General features: G+C 42.0%; 1 protein-coding gene across 1 annotated transcript in view; it reads right to left on the minus strand.

The window, feature by feature from the left end:
* The window catches only part of tshz2 (teashirt zinc finger homeobox 2), a 52,569-nt gene extending 34,296 nt beyond the window's left edge, over positions 1 to 18,273 (minus strand). Inside the window, exon 1 of the mRNA XM_023834990.2 lies at positions 17,709 to 18,273. Within this exon, the coding sequence (XP_023690758.1) occupies positions 17,709 to 17,748 (40 nt within the window). The 5' untranslated portion in view covers positions 17,749 to 18,273. The remainder of the gene's footprint in view (positions 1 to 17,708) is intronic.
* Between the last annotated feature and the right edge of the window lie 572 nt (positions 18,274 to 18,845).

The raw sequence follows: 18,845 nt of genomic DNA on the forward strand, positions 1-18,845 counted from the left end.
CCCACATCTTTAATCATAGGTTTTGCTTATTCAAGCAGTGTTAACTCCATAGTATTATTCACCACTGATACTGCCATGAAAAAAAATTCTATAAAAAAACCAATCGTGCTTCTATTGGGCAGATAAAAGATTATTAAAAGGATTTAATACCACAGTGTAATACCACCAAATATGTACAGGACCAAAAAAAGCACACAAGAAATGTATGTTGTGCAACCAAATGAAAATGGATTTTTTAAAACTTTACAAGGAGAACTGCTCAAATGTAGAGGAAAAAACCATTTAATTACTAACAATAAAAAGCATGTGTTACCCATGTTATTGCATATTCTGATTCGTTAGCTTAAAAACCTGGATATAATCTAAAGCAGAGGTCTATCAAAAATTCACTGAAGTAGTCCAACTGCTTTGTTGTGGAAATATCGTCTGCAGGCTGATAGACAAAATATTTACCTGCAATACTGCAGGTCAACGAAACTCTTTTGATAAAAGGAGATATGGGTCAGTTTATAGGCGACCCAGCGAGCAGCTTCAAAAAAGATTGGCTGTGTTATTAAATTTTGCACAGTATATACAAAGTTAAAAATACATTAGAAAAAAATACTATTACCTAATGGTCAATTAAATCTATCACTGTCTAAATTTGATAAAAGTCTCCCTTTAGGTTTAAAACACAATTACTTGTATAGAATCATTTTGTATTGACAATTTGAAAACCTAAGGGAAAAGACAAACAGTGAGAATTGAGTAGATACAGTGGCAAAATAAGTACAGGTAGATATTCTACAATGCTTGGCAAAGGCATCTGAAAAAAAAACAAAGACACTTGATTGGCTTTCAATTATAGTTATATACATGGGTGTATAGACAAATCTAGTCTGGCTCCAGCATTCAATGGTGATGATGGTCTGACTGAATTATACAAGTCAGAGACTGGACACTCCAGCGGTTTCTACCCCGTCGTGCCGACCAAGAAGGAGGCAGAATGAGGAGGAAACAGGCCGGAACGTTACTGCAAGGATGTGCAAGGATGTGCACTGACACTGGTGACGACGCAGAGCGACACGGTAACAGTTCCATCGTTAGCCTCGTTAAGACGATTAGTTGCTATGGCACTAACTCATCTCCCTGCACAGTATCTAAATAGCATTAGCTTAAAAAGACAACATTAAACACCAGCCTGGTTTGAAGTGTCAGTAAAATTTAAAGTTGCTAAACTATCCAATTTCCTGTGCTTACCTCCAAAAATAAATGAAGTAGCATAACAAGCTGTACGCCATTTCCTTTCACATACAGTATGTGCAGGATATGATTTTAGGATGTTAACACAGAACGCGTGAACGTACAATTCCAAGTACGCTTATAATTCCAATATGCTTATATAACTCTAAGTTTACTTTACAATACATGCCAGAAAATCCCGTTTTACAATCAACATCAGGCACAACATTGCAGAAGGCTCTCCTGCACGGTACGGCAACGTGGAGTTCGGCCAGTGAAAGAAGAGAACATCAGAGGGCGTGCTGAAGACTCATGACTCTCCACTTGGAAAAGGGCTGAAGCCCTGACACTCTGACACAGGCACAGAGACACAGAGGAGCAGAGACTTATGGGTCATCAAGATGGCACCATAGATGCTGACAAACTCATAAGAATAAGATGACCTTCCACACTCACGCAGGATGTAAGTCATGAAGTCATGCCTTTGAATATGAATTCTCGCAAATGCCTAAATACAGTAGCACCTGGCCTGAAAATGCTTTATGGGTTACAAAAAGGGAATGAGTTTCATAGCATTTTGTATTAGATCTTCTTTTATAAGTCCAGCGAATCCCAGGCACTGTTCCCATATAGTTTTTGTTGGAGAATAAAGTCGCTTTCAAACTTCCCAAGTTTGAATTATCTTATAGGTATCGCATATTCACCTTATGGGTGAGGAAAAAAACGCTATGGAGTGGGTCACATGACACCGAGCTGAGTGGCAGATGTGTCGCCCGCACAGAAATGCACATCTCTGAGCGCGCTCAGTTCGCGTGCGGTTCGGCGGCGCCTCAAGACGAGGAGGGTGCTTCTGCACACTCATGGAAATACGTCGTCCTCAGCGGCCAAATCGACAACAGCCGCAAATGCCCCAACTTGGCATGACGATGAATTGATCGCTAATTATGTTGAGTCGGATGTATTCCTATATGTCAGATGGGGCTTTTCCAGGAAGTCTCTCTGGGTGTGTGTACTTCACCACGCCTAGGCTGACCCCAGTACAGGCCACGCCGCCACAGATGTTCTCAAAAGGAGAATAATCCACGATCGGGCCTGGTCCTTCTTTTTCTCTAATCAGGCTAAATTAATATGGATGCCCTGAGGCGAAAGGAGGGGGGGGTGGGGGGGGGGGGGGAGGACAAGCTGATGAGGTCCCTGAAGAATGAGTCTGGACTGGCTGTACCGCGAGCATGGAGGCGGACTGTGCTGTGAGTTATGGCTTTGAGATGATGAACAGGGACTATGGCAGAAAAGAAAAGACTGAATAGTTATATTAGAAACCGGACTATGTGTGACGTTTATGAGACATTGCACAAAGGTACGGGGGGGGGGGGGGGGGGAGTTCGTGGGGGGAGTAAAGGACAGGCCACTTGTGATATCACCTTTCTCTTTTATACAGAATTATTTCCTATGAGGCCAAAAGGGATATTAATAAAAACAAAAACTGTATAAAGAGGCGTGTAAACGATCACTGGCGTTTTATACTTCCAAAATAAATGAGGTGGATAGCCCAGACCGGGGCCTTCTCATTCCATGTAGCTTAAGCAGTTCAAATGTGGTTTCCCCACCTACGCTACCCAAAGAAATGAAACTTCATTTCTGCCCTTCTTGACTGAATGGAAAAGCTCCTGCAAAATCCTGAGCACGGGCCTGCACATTAGACGGGGTTACACACCACACCAACATTGCAGGACCCGCCCCCCCCCCGGCCGTCACATCCATTGTGAGGGCTAGGCTGTTTTCCCTGTGCCGCTGACCGGACGGTGACCTTTAACGCCCGTAGTGAATGGAGGTGGGTCTCGGTGACTCAGGCCAAAAACGTCTTCAGTTTCAGGAGAATCATAAGCTTAATTTATTTAGTGACTGGAAAGTGCTACACAGGAAATGCTTATTTGGGTATGGGAGGGGGGGCGCAGGCTGGGGTTCTAGCTGCTAACAGCAGAAAGGGAAAGAATTAACCTTTAAATTACTCTTTAAACGACACGCAACTTTAAATGCAGGACTATGGAAATAGAACTTTTTACTGATCAGAACGTGGGCAGTTCGAGTCCCATCCCCGGCTGAATAGTGACACCTTCCCCCTCCCCAAAATGCTGCAGGAGCTGTGCAAAAATGCCCTGACCATATCCGTGGACTTGAGTGCGCATTTCTGACCGGGACCACTGGACACAAGTCAGTTTGTGCATATTTCAATAGTTACAGTGGAAAGGCAAGAGGGCAAAGCTGTAATACATACACAGTACTCTACAGAAAACAATTATGTAAATATGAAACCACAACACATTATAATAAAAAGAGATTGATCTTGAAGTTCTTAAAAAATCAGGCACTAATTGCACTATAAAACCAAATGCGAGAATGAAGTCGGAGCCTGAAGCAGTGGGAAGGTACTTTATTGTACAGTAAGTTTGTTTCATCACGTCTGCTTATTGTAGCTACCCATCACATATACAGTACTGAAGGCATACGCTAATACAAGTTAGATATGGACAGCGAGTCATTATACGGCTGGCAGTCTTGCCCATTCTCCTGCACCTGTTACGCTGAGCGATCCAGCCGCTAATGTCCCGATGCATCTGCTTTCAGGCATCTCTCCATCAGTGTTTATTTACTACAGACCTTGGAGGTAAATGCGGTCACATGTTACTCGATAGGATGTAAGCTGACAGATAGCCGTATATGTTTGTGTGTCTCAAAGGAGTGCAAGACACAATATGAAAAAAGAAACATCCCAAAGTTGCTGTCATTCTGCAAATGGCAAATAATATTATGTACAGGTTTTAGGTGGAGTGAAAATGTACATATTGAGTTGAAAAAACAAAGGGGAAACGTGTGTTTTAGGGCCAGCTGGTCTTGCAATCTCCAGAGCGTGAATCTCTGAGTCAAATTAAGGAACTCAACTGATTGTTGACTTCCCCAACAGGACATCCGCCCAGCGGTGGTATAATGTCAGGTATTAGGGGTGCTTATTCCGCTACATCCCAAAGCCTCCTGAAGCCTGAGAGAGCTGGGGGCCCCCACCAGCACCCCCGGGGGCCTCACAGAGACAGGTGGTTATTAGAGCCTGAGATAAGGCCGGCCCCTACTAGCGGCCTTGCGTGGGGCGGTCAGACATCCTCACAGGGTAGAGCAGGTTCGCTCAGGCTTGTAAAAGGAAACTTGTGGGTTATAAAGAACGGGAGCTGCTCTTGACAGACAGGGAAACAGATGTATGGCCCGCGGACAAACCGCCCCGGCTGCGATCGACATCTAGACAAGCGAGGCAGGACTGGGGGGGCAGGCTGGATTTCCTGACAAGTACGTTGAGGCAGCCGGACCAGCCGGCAATGTCCCCTCCGCCGGCACGTTCACCACGGGAGATCTGTCGGTCGCCTCGGTGCGATGCACACATCCGTACCTGCCCCCTCCACATGCAGCTACCAGCATCCAGCAACCGTGGGCAGCCGTCGAGTCGCAGAGCCAGCTTTGTGTGTGGGCTTGTAAACATCAGAGCCAGTCATTTCAGTAAGATCACCGCAGACAGCTGACAAACAGCGGGTGTCACATCCTGCCATGAGAAACTGGACCTTTATCCAGGGCTGGTCATGCCCAGCTCAGCGGGCATAACTCTAGACACCCTGCTGGGCATAGGACCCTTTTACCTGCACATTACCAAAAATAACAGTCATCCAAAAAGCATTTCCCACTTTTTTGGATTTCCGTTGATTCCACAGCTGCATTTAAATGATTACACAACACTATTTTTTTTTCCATTTTCGGTTTCATCTGTCAACGTTACAAAACCGTATCACGGCATCTCGGAAGTCGCGATACCTGATACTAAGCTTAAGTAACATATAACAGTAACAATACTGAAATAACATGAATAGCGATGCTCTGCAAGATATAAGATGGTTTCAGCAGCCTACACATTCTATGCAAAATAATTAGGTGGCAGAAAATACAATAAACGTTTTCTGAAGCGGCTCCGTGACCTCAAAGTAAAACTGTAAACGTTAAATGAAAATGGGGCCCCAGGCAATGCAGAATTATCAACTGGAAAATCTTAACGCGCTAGCTTAACAATACTAAATTCCCCCGCCTCTTCTAGAACACTCTACAAACAATGGCCTGTGTGATTCTGCGTGTCAGAGCGCATGGGGCAAAAATCACATTCTGTCCTGTCAGTCACGAAACACTTACACTCATACTTAGCCATATGACAATCGGACACCCACATGTAAATTACAGGAATCACTCATCAGCCGAGTCAGTTCTTACAGGAAATCTTGGCATTGTGTTTTGGTTTAGTCAGATACAGTTGAGCAACAATTAAGCAAAAGTCTTCCGGTATGAAACCTCCCCCTTCTCCTGTGTATAATAAATCACATGAAGCCAGAATCAGAGCCACAGATCCATCCTTTTGGGAAATCCTTCTTTTTTCATTTGTTTCTGAATCGGTGTGGGGGGAACCTCCATTTGTTTGGATAAAATATAAATGAAAGGAAGTAGCTTTAATGGGAAATCATAAACATGCTTTGAGAGTGAGTTTCCAAACCTAAGACTATAAACATAATAATATGAAGCTGGTTTTTTTTTAACATCCGTAAGTCTGCTACAAGGCATAATTATATCCAGCCCAAAGACTATGAGCAGTGGCTCAGTGGGCATCACTGTTGCCTCACATCTCCGGGGCTGGGACTCGAATGCAGTCTCCATCCTGCATGTGTGACTGGAGTTTTGAGGTTCTCCCTAAGTTGCGTGGGATTCCTGTGGGTACTCCGGTTCCCTCCTGCACTCCAAAGACATGCAGTCAGCCAAAATGCTTGAGCAGGATAAGCTGTTGGAGGACGGTCCCTAAACCTCTATGAAGGTAGCCTCCTGTTCCTGCTTAGAAATTTGAAGAGCGGGACGCGGTACACAACTCAAGACTCCTTATCGCATGTTGTGGTGATGACGTTTAGGAACGAATCCACTGTGTTAATCAGAAATGTTGCATGTAATCCTTGATAATTGCCATGTATTTACCCATTACCTAAGACAAACAGTTTATATGTCAGCTGGTCGCAGAATGCAAATGAGGACAAGCAGCAGCAGTATGCAAATGATGCGAGCAGCAATGGTGTGTTCGAGCTAATGATACACTGTATGCTGTAGGAGAAGGTGATGTCCCGTTGTTTTGTTTTCTCTTACCAGGTCATTGGCCATCTGTGCTTCATTTCTGTGTCTTTGCGCACACAGTTCTTAAAAAATGTAAATATCGATTTATCAAGTGCGAATGTTGCTAAATAAGGGCGGTGTGGCGGCTCAGTGCTGTTACCTCACACCTCCAGGGTCCCGGGTTCAAATTCCACCTCCGCTCCGTGTGTGGAGTTTGGAAATCTCGTTAGCATTACATTATCTTTGCATGTTTTGTTTTGTAACACCACAATTACACTCGGCAGCACTGTTGGACGTTTTTGTAAATTACGTAACGGCATCTGAGCAAAACTTCCAGCAAACTTACTCCATACGCTCGCATGTACAATTTGAATGCATTCACACATTTCACGTTTTAATGTCATATGATGCAAACGGCAGCTACTAAGAAACACCTGCATTTACCGTGCCGCGGTAGAGCAGAGCCGTCGCTCGTACATTAAATGGCACAATGATTTGTGCCATTCAAGGTACGAGGAACCATCACTTCCTGTGTCCCATGCAGCAACATCAGACAACAGCTAAAGAAGGTAGCTTATAAACATTTTGCTAACTAAGGGGAAAAAATGAGTGAGACATATCTATAGAGCCAACGCTGTTTTGGTGACACACTTTTAAACATCGGAGGCATTTATATTCTTTGACAAAGACGGCAAGATAAAGGCGCTTGGTGGATTCCGTCGGGCAGATCGTGATGAGGTTTACCCACATGCATTAGTGAAATTGCTGCCGTTATCTCGAGTTGACATTGTCCCTGCTGCAGACATGCACTTGAAAGATTTCAGCAAACTGAAAAAAGTGGGGCTCCTGACAAATAAAGCAACTTAATTACACATATCTGAAGCGATATCAATTTGCAGTCGTTAAGGTCTCATGGCACAAAGTGAAATTTCTCTATCGATTCCAAAACAACTTAAGAACATCCTGTTCTGACTGTTAAATGACTGGACTCAAAACATTGCTTATTTGAGTTCCCCACAATCTTGAATCAATTGTCTGTAAATATGGGGTGAGAATATCTATCCAGTTTTTAAAGAAAAAAAAACACCGACATAAATAAAACCTACACTCAACTTAAAGCCAATGCTAAGCCAGTTCAGTGATACCTAATTCCAGGGCAGGGCAAACCTCTAATCAATATCTTAATTGCTATTAATTTATGGCTTTGAAAGTGTATATCATTTTAAATTTTATTTATATAAGTAGCAGTCCTACTGCTGTTTCCCTTTGACCCTTGCAGGCCTGTAGGAAAGATGCACTTAAACGTTGACCGCTATAATCAATACTTCAAAGACGAACAGAAAACAATTAGGCTACACTGGTCCCAAGGTACAATGCAATCGGTTTCTGTTCTTTACTCAACATCTGCTTGAATTTGGGCATTTCGTGACATTTGGTACAATGGCCCATCAGGAGGTGGCAGTGGTGAAAGGGTTAATGTGCATATGGGTCACCGCTGGCTGAATGGACCAATGAGCTAAAGGGAGGGGAGGGTGATAACAAAACAAGGAGCCAATAAGGATTCACAACAGAGGGGTTCTACCGTAATGTAGGGATGTGTATGAACTCTTACAGCAGAATCCTTTCTCTCTAAAGAGATCCTGCAAATTCAGCTGTTTCCGAGCCTATTTAAAATATAATTCGGTAGCTCTGCTTTGTTTATGCCAATCCTCACTGCTACACAGACGACAGATTTAGGAATGCTTGTGAAAAAGGGTCCAGTTTGTTAGCGAGGATGCCTGCCGGGTTGCATTCTGTGAATAACAGGCCCGGGCTGGGCCGCCTCCATGCTCATCCCTGCCGTTACATTTGTTTTCTCTGAGATTCTCTTCAAAACATCTAGGATGTGAAGCTGGCCCAGGGAGCCAGCTATTGGGGTGGGGGGGGGGGGTGAATGATAACCAAGAATGTTCTGGAGAGCACATCGCCTCGGTTAACAGTCCATTTAGTCATTGATTGAGAGCACTTGTCAGAGCTGTGGCTCCTCATTCCCCCCCCCCGTTCTATTTCTGGATTTAGTCAAGGGTGCATGTCCAAACATTATTCCACGAGACACCATAGTCATATGTGATGGGATTAGCAAAATTTCAAAGCGCATTTTTTAACCTCCAGCAGAAAATTGAGAGCATACGCAGGGGAGGCCGGCAGGGACTGCGGAACATCAAGTTGATTCATCAAATTAGCCCGTACGTAATTGTACCGCATGGTTAGTCATGGAACTTGTCAGCTATAAATCAGTCAGAAGACCAACAGCTTTAATGACGAACAAATACACAAAAGTATAAGGTTGGGGACATGATATAGTGTGGACATTAGCCCTGCTGATTGGCTGGGACCCCCCCTTCCTGCCCCCTCTCTGCTTATATAGGGACCTTTTACTGTGGCTACAGGCATACAGACTGAACTGGCCATTTGCAATTCCGGCTAGTTTAGAAGGAGCAGTGAAATTCAGCTTCAAAGCACAAAGTCAGCACACATGACAACATATAGTGTCAAACCCCACCGTCCCGTCCCCGTCCCCCCCCACCAGACAAACCCTAACTAACTGTCCTGCTATAAATCACATTTTATAAATATTAAAATGAATAAATAAGAGTCTAATAAATCCTCAAAACTAACCCCTCATTTCGCATGGCACAATTCACTTTGCTCAAGTCGGAAAATTTCCAAAAACTGCACTTTCACATTAAGTTTTATTCTACACATGAAACATTAAGATAATTAATACTGAGAAACATGGTCCGAACACCAAGAATAACAAACACTGCTAAGCCACATATATTTTGCTTCAAAAGTAATACGATAAGCCTGAATTCGTCCCAGATCCTAGCAACAACACATTTATCACCAAACTGGCCTGAGCAGTTTGACTGTGCATCCTACTCTCTACAAATTATGGTAGCCTTAAAGGTGAGAAGCAGTGAGAGCCACTGCTCTGCTAAGCTTTTACAGTAAGTGTGCATCTCCCAAATTCTTGATAGCAACTTTCTGATGATGATTACGCGGGGTGTTAATGAAATAACTACCTTACACACGGAAAATCTTTGGTATGGGGATGGCAGATGTCGGAAGAGTGAATATGTTCTACTTTAATTTACGTGCAGATGCCCATTCTCTAACCACCCCCCCCCTCCTCCCCCCCCAAGAAAATAAAAGTTTTGGGGATTTCCAACAGTTTTGCTGGATATTACATACAGTAGGTTAGTGGAAAAAGTCACAGAGTTTATTAAAATATATGTATACAGAGAACTCAAAACAAGGTAGATTTAAGATCAAAGGAGAAAATTTAGGTGTCACCAGCAATCAATAAACACAGAAGCAATGTGTAGAAAAATCTTTCTTTTTTGTTTGTCCTTTTGTAGAAGACAAACTGTTCCAGAGCATTAGTGCTTGCAACAAACAACACTGCAGTTAAATTGCATTTTACCTTCATATCAGTGTAAAAAGTAACCAATGAATTCAGATAAAAGAACTGTTAAGAATACATTTGGAATTTAAAGTCTCTATCACTGACAGGAATTAGTTGCCCTGTGTTCAAAGCTGTATACTTAGAGAACAACTGATCATCACTTAAAATAGTCATTTTAAATTTAATAAATTAAAAAATAATAAATAGCTGTAATAGCATTTATAATAATGGTATCATTATGTACAGAACAACAAAATAAGCCGAGACAAACCCTGCTGATGATCAAAAACACCAACTAAAGAAAAAAAAAAAAAACTACAGCCCTTATTTATACAGGAAACAACTGCTAAAGGTTAATTCACATTCTAAATCTTAATTGGATCTAATTAAAGACTTGATGAGAAGCAAATAAGTAGTGCATTGTAGGGTATGACGTGCCCTCACCTCTCGGAGTAGGACTGAAACCAACCCCCCCCCCCCCCCCCACCATTAAAAGGGTGTTCACTGGGGACAGCTTGCGGTATATTTCCTGCCACCGGCAGAGGAGTATGCATGTGTGTGTGTGTGTGTGTGTGTGGCAAGGGGGGGTTAGTGGGCAAGAACTGGATTAAAAAAGGTCAGCGCTGCTCATGAGGCACCTGGTGCAAGCTGTTCCAGAGTCCTGTTCCGACTGCAGGTGCCCACAGGTGGCGCTATGGTGGCTGTTATAGTGGAACAGAGGCTCGAGACTCAACTGCGAAAGCGCAGGTTTACAGTGTAGACGGTACAATTCAAACGTTAAATCACTGCATAACAAACGCATCCCAGATGTGTAGCATGAGAAACATTCCCTCGGCGTCATATAAGTTCACTGCCTGTCACGTAGGTTTCCATCCGACACGTGAAGGGTTAAGATTTCCCCATGGCCGCCATGCGGACTGAGGTCAGTGAGCCATACTCCCTCTGTGCGTGACATTATTCACGCTAGATTCGCCGCTGCTCACGGGGCCGTGAAAAGAAGCCATAATTCCCGTTTCATGGATTTTTTTTTAAATGCAGCGAAAAATAAGAAAGAAAGCAGATTAGTGTCTGCGGTGTGCTCACTGTGAAATTCTGTCTAATGATGAGGGCCTAGTAAACAAACTAAAGACACAATCACTCAAGATAAGCCAGCTACACACTTCAATATATCCCAATACTCAGCAATTTTTCGGACCTTGGGGTGGGGGGGGGGGGGGGCTTTTAAATCATTTATCAGGCTTTGGACATCCAAAGGCTCACATAGGTAGGTGTTTATTAACATGCAGCAAGGCACAGAGGTCAGGACCCCTCCCCCACCCTGGGAGTTAATGCAACACAAACAAAAAAGATTTTTAATGTCAGTTTTTCAGCATATTTTTTGTACTATAAGGCTACGTTATACCTAAGCCTACAATAATCACTATGGACATCAAGTTTATAAACCATCAATGTCAGTCAAATATACTTGGCAAGACAATACCTGTGTATGAAAGACAAGAAAACTAAGGAAAACAGTTTTCTGGGAATTTCAAAAAGAGTGGAGGAGTTCTGCATAACTCAGCAGAAGACCTGCATCTGACGGCATTCCCACACGACCAGCGTTCAAAGGAAGCAGGAGTTTCCTCCAAAGGCTAAAAAGCAACAAGATCAATGTCGCTGAATGGAGGTTAATGAATAAAGTGCGACTTTTCAGAGTGTGATTTTATTATTATTATTCTTATTATTAACTGAAGGGCTAACAGCCCCACTGGGCTCCTAAAATGCATCTGGAACCAAGTTGTTGCTTGATCTGGCTCTGATTGTTTTGCACAACTCCACAGCCATATGGTGAACAGAGATAGACTGCTCAGGGCATGGCACAAATGAACAGCACTGATTATGTCCTTCCCTGATTTGTGTCTAACACTAAGGGATGAATGTAGACAATTTAAAAGAGTGTATTTCTTCTGAGAAGGGAAATAAAATCCCTCTAACAAACTCATAAGCTGATCCAGCTCAACTGGCAGATAAAAACTTTTTTTGAACCCGCTTTAATAAAGTGTATCGTTGTCAAAATTTCTTTGCAGCAATCAAAGGGCAAACTGTGATATTCGCTTTTTCCACATTTATTGAGGTCCCTTCCACAATTTCTTTTCCAGTTTGCTCCCCGTGGCATTACTTTCAGGTGACTAAACGAAACTTTAAATCACAAGATGTGCAGCGAATAAAAAACAAACAAACAGATAAATAAAAAGTAAAAATAACCAAGTTGCACTTTATTTGATGCTGCGATGGGTAAAATAATGACTTTGAACCGGCTTGAAATAAACTCGGCAGTGTGTCTAATATTGGGATAACGGGAGAAAAAATGAGCGTAAGAACGAATAGCCTTTTCTCCTGCAATGATTTCTGGGAAAAATTATCCACACGAATCAGCCAACGGGTGTATCGAATTGTGCCATTTGCCTAGGAAGGAGCGCAGGTCCTGGTGGGAGTGTGAGGTGAAGGAGTGACACGCAGGTACTGTGCAGGCATGACACCTCGCCGTGCACCACAGAGCCCGATTCACTTGGGGCCGCAGAGAGCCCCAGTCTCCACCATCTTCACAGGGTGCAATTTCTGGCTTTGAAAGTATTAGCTAACATTAGCTTTTAGCTCAGAGGTGTGCAGTGCAGCTGGAGTGCGTTACGGGATGGAGTATCACGTATCACCAGGCAACAAATACGACCGCCTTAATGCGCTTCAACGTAAAACCAAGGGAAGTAAAACAGACAAAATCAGGCCATGAGTTACATTACTGCCACACCAGCCCTTTGGGATGTGAAACTCGCTACGTGAGATGTGCATCATTTTGCCTCCACATCGAAAAATAACATCTCGATCCAGCAATTGTACTTGAGGCTCTCTTTTGTAATAATGCTGTCATAGGTTCTGATTGGACCTAAGACTTGCAGTGATTGGGCACGTAAGATAATCATTTGCATATTAGCTTGAAGTGCATCCAGATTGTTCGGTTTATACCCTGGTGTTTAGTAAAGATAGTCAATCTCTGTTCAGTGTGGTTCATTTCTTAGTTAGACACTACTGAGTGACTACTAAAGAATATTACAATAGCCACTTGCTCTCCAATTTATTGTGTACATATCTAGCTAGGTCATATATTCTGATATTTTGACGAATGTAATACAGGGGTAACATCTCTTAAATGATGCTCCTGGTAACATTCTGGGACACAAACACCTCCTTGAGCCATATGCTAGCTGCACTTTGCCATATAGCGAAGGAGGAGCTTCTCTATTGTTACCTCAATTCTAAAGTCAAACGACCCAAGTCTCTCCAGTCACAGATCCGGATATGTGACAGCAGAGACCATAGACAGCAGAGACTCAGCTAACACCTGCATGCAAACTCAAACCCACACCGGAAGATACAAATCTCTTTCTACCTCCACAACTATTATTTTGCTTGTTTTGATTTGTCTCACGGAATAAATAGCTGTGGAAGCTTCTCCAGAAATCATTACGCCTTAATTAGAAACTGAGGCTGACCTGATAGAATAAGTTTTAGACAGATAAATGAAAGGAGATCCTGAAACTCAGGACATCACATGACCACACATCACTTTTCCAGCTGATATGAGACAGTCATAAAAACAAGCAAAACAACAGAACCAAACAAATACATTAGAGAAATGTCAGTAAGTCCTTTAATAAAGGGGGCTGACAGTTTACCGGGAATTTTTAATGACTGTTTTGCCTTAGCTTCAGTTCCTCTCAATCCCTGACTTTACTGCATCACTTTTTTCAACCTAAACTAGACAAACAGCATCTGCCTTGTTCCTAAGATGTTTCCAGAACAAACCACTAAGGAGAACTTGAATCTAGCCAATTCCCCGAAGCTTCTGTCAGTCATTTACTGGCACGACGAGACTTACAGAACAAAAAACCCAGGGAACACACAAAAAGCATTATCTTGTTAACAACAAATTGGGCAAGCGGTCCGGGATGCTACAGAATGCCACGGGTTACAGTGAAATGTGGAGTAAGTTCAGAATTTTTCAATGGGTGACGTAAGGTTTCCTTCTAGAAAGGAGGCAATCGATTTACCAATGATAAACAGGAACGATGATCTACGGAAAATATTAAATAGTCTATCAAAACATTCTCCTCCATATCTTTGCACTGCTCACATGAGAACCAAATCGTTGAAGCCTACGTGTAAGTAATTGTGTGTCTAGACTGAGTCCTTAACTCTTTAAAGTCAGGAAAGATAAGAAATTAAACAGGTCTGACCCCCCTTTTGAAGTCAGTTGATTCAAACACACAAAGATTAATTGCCACCCAGCTGCATAATTACCCAGGGGGCGCTGGAGCTCACTGACCATGCGCGTCGGCTACTCCTGTAACGTCAGTCCTTCCATCTAGGCCCAGGTTCTTCCAAGCATTAATATAACACAGCAAAAATAAAGAAAATGGGGGGGGGGGGGGGGGGGGAATTAGGAAAGCAGAGATGGAGGCACTGCGGCTTTAAGAGTGTCGACTCCCCAAAACTTTATTTTTTATTTTTCGCATCTTCCCGGCTCTTATTTTAATACCTTTTTCTCCCTGTTCCCTCTCCACACATCATTAAACATATTATTATAACATGACTGTCACTCCGTGTCTCCTCACCCATTCTTGCACCGCCAGGTAATCAATTTGTCGTCACTCTCCGTAACCCCAGTAAAGTCATCAGGCGAAATGAGTTACAGCTGCATAGAGCCTTCAAGAATATAAAGAAAGAGAGATGACAGGGCAGCTAGGAATATTCCGCCGCTGATAGCACATCCTGGGTCTTGAAGATGAAATATTAATGCACAATTTGTTTATCTGCGAGCTCACATCTCCCTAGCACCGAGCTGTTAATTTTCTATCGGCGCAGACAACGGATCAGTCAGTCATGAACTCTTCACAGCCATTACCCGGAGACATTTTGATTAAGTATTCCTAATGTAGTGGATAGGAAAGAATGAAAACACTCTGCCTGCCAACTTTTGATTGACCATTAAGCCACTGATGAATGTGCCTGTCAAAGAGGAGACAATTACCTCAACAATGAAGAAACTCTTCTGGAAGGCTTATTTCTCTATAGGGCTGACACATTTACCAGATTACAGGCGAGGCAGTTGAAAGCATGTAAACGGATCGCTAAGGAATCTTCTCAAAAGTTCTGCAGGATAATCATGATGTGTGTGCAGGGGGGGGCCGTCCACTGAATGACACGTGGAAAGAATTGTACATGGTATGGTGTCGTGTGTATGTTTTATGTGTATGTGTTGTGGGGTGGGGTGGGGGGGGGAGCTACAGTGGGGGCAGGGATTGTTAGCTAAAGCTCTCCTGACTCTTAATGGGGGTAAAGGATGTGGTATCCTTGGCAAACAATACTTGCCATCTGGAAAGTAAATTCTAAACCACCACGAAGACAAAAAAAAAACGCTCCATTCACAGCCATAAAATGAGCAAACTGCAGCCAAAATCGGCAGGTATATAGGATTTCTGCATACATCAATGTATTTTTCTTCTCAAAATTTCACCTTTGTGGTACTCCATTCCATCTGCATAACATACGATTTCTGTTTTTACACCACTATTTTTTGTTGTCTAAAGTATGAATACAGTGCTAGTCAGGTTCATTCAAAACAGTAAGGATTTTTTTTAAATCCCAAAAACATACACAACCTCAGAAGTGAAACTATTGTTTCTCTGTCACTATGGCTAAAGATCACTCTCCTATCCTTCCAATTATTACTATTTTCTTTTTTAAAATTATACATATACTGTAAAATCACCAGTCATCTTTTGGTAATGCCCACGTGTCCAAAGTATTACTTTGTGGGTAAAAATTGGTAAAAGGTCTTAAATAACCTCTTTCCATCTGACAAGTTTAATAAAGGAATGCTAACAATATTTGCACATGTCATGTTAACAACAATAATAATCATCATAACAATGGAATTTTCATATAATAATAGTGTGATGTTATTTACTTGATTTTATTTTAGTCATCTTTGGCAAAAACAGTTTATATAGCAGTAAGGCAACTTCATGTATTATTATTGCTGTCTGTCCAACGATATTTCCATCCATCCATACATCCATTCATCCACCCATCCAACCATCCATCCATCCTGAAAATAGCTTACCCAAGACAGACTCACGATATTATAAACACTATTACTATGATATATCGTATTATGACGATAACAATGAAAAGTGCCGGCCCTGGCCACTGCTGTATACCTTCAACTTTCACTTGCCCTGAGACGGAAAGCGCCTCTCCAAATGAGTTTCATTTCGCAATCGTTGCTAAAAACTACTACGTTTAGGACATGGCTTAAAATTTTTAATTTCAGTAGGCCATTTCTGTTATTTTGACAGTAATTATGCCATTAAGCATCACACACATTTAAACTAACCTTTGTGCGGAATAATTCACGAATGTTATCAAACAATTGAACATATTTTTAGATCTAGATTATAGATGTAGGTTGCCAAACAGAATATTTTTAAAGATACGTTGTTTCTGCGTCTCATTGTTTTCTGCCTCTACGTGTTATTGTTTTCACCGCAATTAAAAAAATAAAAAACTTTCCAGACAATCCCTTACTGCAGGGATCGGAATCCCTTTTTGTCCTTAAGCATTAATCCTACTTTTTTTCATGTTGTGAGAGAAAGGAAGTGCATAGAAAACATCCACATTTAAACTAAGATATGACTAATTGTACGTGCCCATGGGCTGGGGAAACCGGACAGGGTAAGATACACTATGGGTACACGCTAGTTATTTTCTGTGCAATTTATAAATACCTTTCAAAAACTGATGTCAGTGACCGCAAGGTGACATATGATCAAATATCAAATCAAAAGCTAGGAATATACCATACATAGGTCAGCTAGTCTTTTTTTATAACAAAATGAATAAAGTAATACAATTACCTGTTAAATATAAATGCTACGGTGTGATTTTGGTAAGAGAAAACACATCATTTGCTGTTGCTTATGCTTTCGAATATTACCGAATTGAACCGAAAGATATTACTAACACTAGCTTGAATCACAGTTAAAATTAGAAGTTTATCGTTTTATAGCAAACAGCTGAATCTTTCCAGTTTAGATGCACAAGGTTACACTGAAATACCACAAAGTATTACATCATGCATTTCTTGTGATGTTATGGCTAATAATTGCATGAATTTGTATAACTTTTTCAACCTCGTGCGAGACAGATGGAAGAAAGGGGGGATATTGAGCATGAAGAATACAAGACATGGTCTGGCCATAAGATATCGATGGTTGAGAGTTCATATGAAGTTCAGGTAGGCTATGATATTTTGATCAATATAAGAACATGCGCATCTTAATACTGCATGCAGGCTGCCACCTCGCTTAGCTCCCACCTAAAGCACACGGCAAGCACTGAGTTTAAAAGAAACTTTTCAAAAAAAGGTTTCTACAGAAAACGGAACCGATTCTCAAATCAGTGGGAATGGTACACGAGAATATACTCGCTATTATAATATGAAACAAAAACTATGAATGAGCGAGTAAAAAAAAAAACTCGCCTATCTGCAATGAGCGAAAGAACTGACTTTATCATGGCATCATCGGGTATATGCAGGACTTAATCCTCGACGAAACTGTTCTAGTCCTACAGTATTTGTTGCTTATGGGAGCTGGAGCTTATTCTGTATTTAAAATACCACACTGTCAATTTCTTAGCCCCAGAAGTGCAGAACTAAGCACTGCATTTTAATATCCGATTCTGAGCGCAGATGATTTAACCGTCTATAATAAAAGTGACAGAGACTTGTAATGATAGCCCAGTCCGATCCGTCCCCCCTTACCCGCAGCCCGTCTGGGTGCCTGCTGTTTTCTTCTTGGCATCTTTGAACTCGCAGTTCACGGTGACTCTGCCCAGGTAAAATTGCTATGCGGTCTGAGATAGTCCATAAAGAAAGAGCGAGTCTTTCTTCTCTGATCTCAGTACTTCTGACCTCTTCTTTAAAATCCAATATCAGCGGATTATGGGGGGAAATAATCGGTGCGCACTTTCACTTCTTATGTCCCAGATCTATGGCGGATTGTTTTCTTTCCTTTCCGTTTTTCTCCGTCTCGTTTCCAAAGCCAAGGAGCGATCGCTGTCAGATGCCAGTCTCCCCAGTATGCGCGTGTGATGTGTGAGCTGTGTAAAGGACGGAGCGCAGCGCTTCACTGTAACACTATATCACACACGGCACAGGCAGGGCGAGGCGATGCCAGCAAACATCGATCCGCCGAACAAACTGAACATTAAAAACTCCTCCCTCCACGCCTGGACTTGATGATGGCAGCGAGACATTTGTTACACTAGATAACCACGAGTTTATTAAAGAGACAGAGGCTGGACAGGACGTGCGGATACGGGCTGGTCTGTATCAATGGAAAAAACACGCGTTTCTTCTTGCTTTTGTCCTTGCCGGTGCATTCAGTTTGTGAATGTTGTTTCTTTTGCCAGGGTTTATTATTATTATTCAGTTTTAATGCTTCCGGCTGTCTTTACTTTTTTACATTTTTACAAGCGTACCATTTATTTGCCCTCCAAACACGTCTTTTTGCGGTAAGAAAGCATGAAGACTTTACAATTGCATGTACATCATATTGCGACAAATAATAATAATAATAATAATAATAATAATAATAATAATAATACCACGGTTCGATCTTATAGTTTAATTTTGTGATGATCTTTAATTTATCGGAGATAAATTCCATTTAGTCGATTTACTTTTGAAGATGTTACGCTTTTGGAAACGCTGTAGTTTATTTTTTAAGACGTTTGAACGCAGTCCTAAGGTAACCGGTCATCAGTATGTTGGGAAGTACCTCGGGGATGAAACCCACTATAGGAAGACGTCACTTTATAAGTTAAATATAGTGCGAAATTACCCGTCTCACTGTTATTACTGGAAGAGAAGTATACGTGTGCAGACTGTGATTATAGT

Source organism: Paramormyrops kingsleyae, chromosome 6 (genome assembly GCF_048594095.1).
Source record: "Paramormyrops kingsleyae isolate MSU_618 chromosome 6, PKINGS_0.4, whole genome shotgun sequence".
NCBI classification, from domain to species: Eukaryota; Metazoa; Chordata; class Actinopteri; order Osteoglossiformes; family Mormyridae; genus Paramormyrops; species Paramormyrops kingsleyae.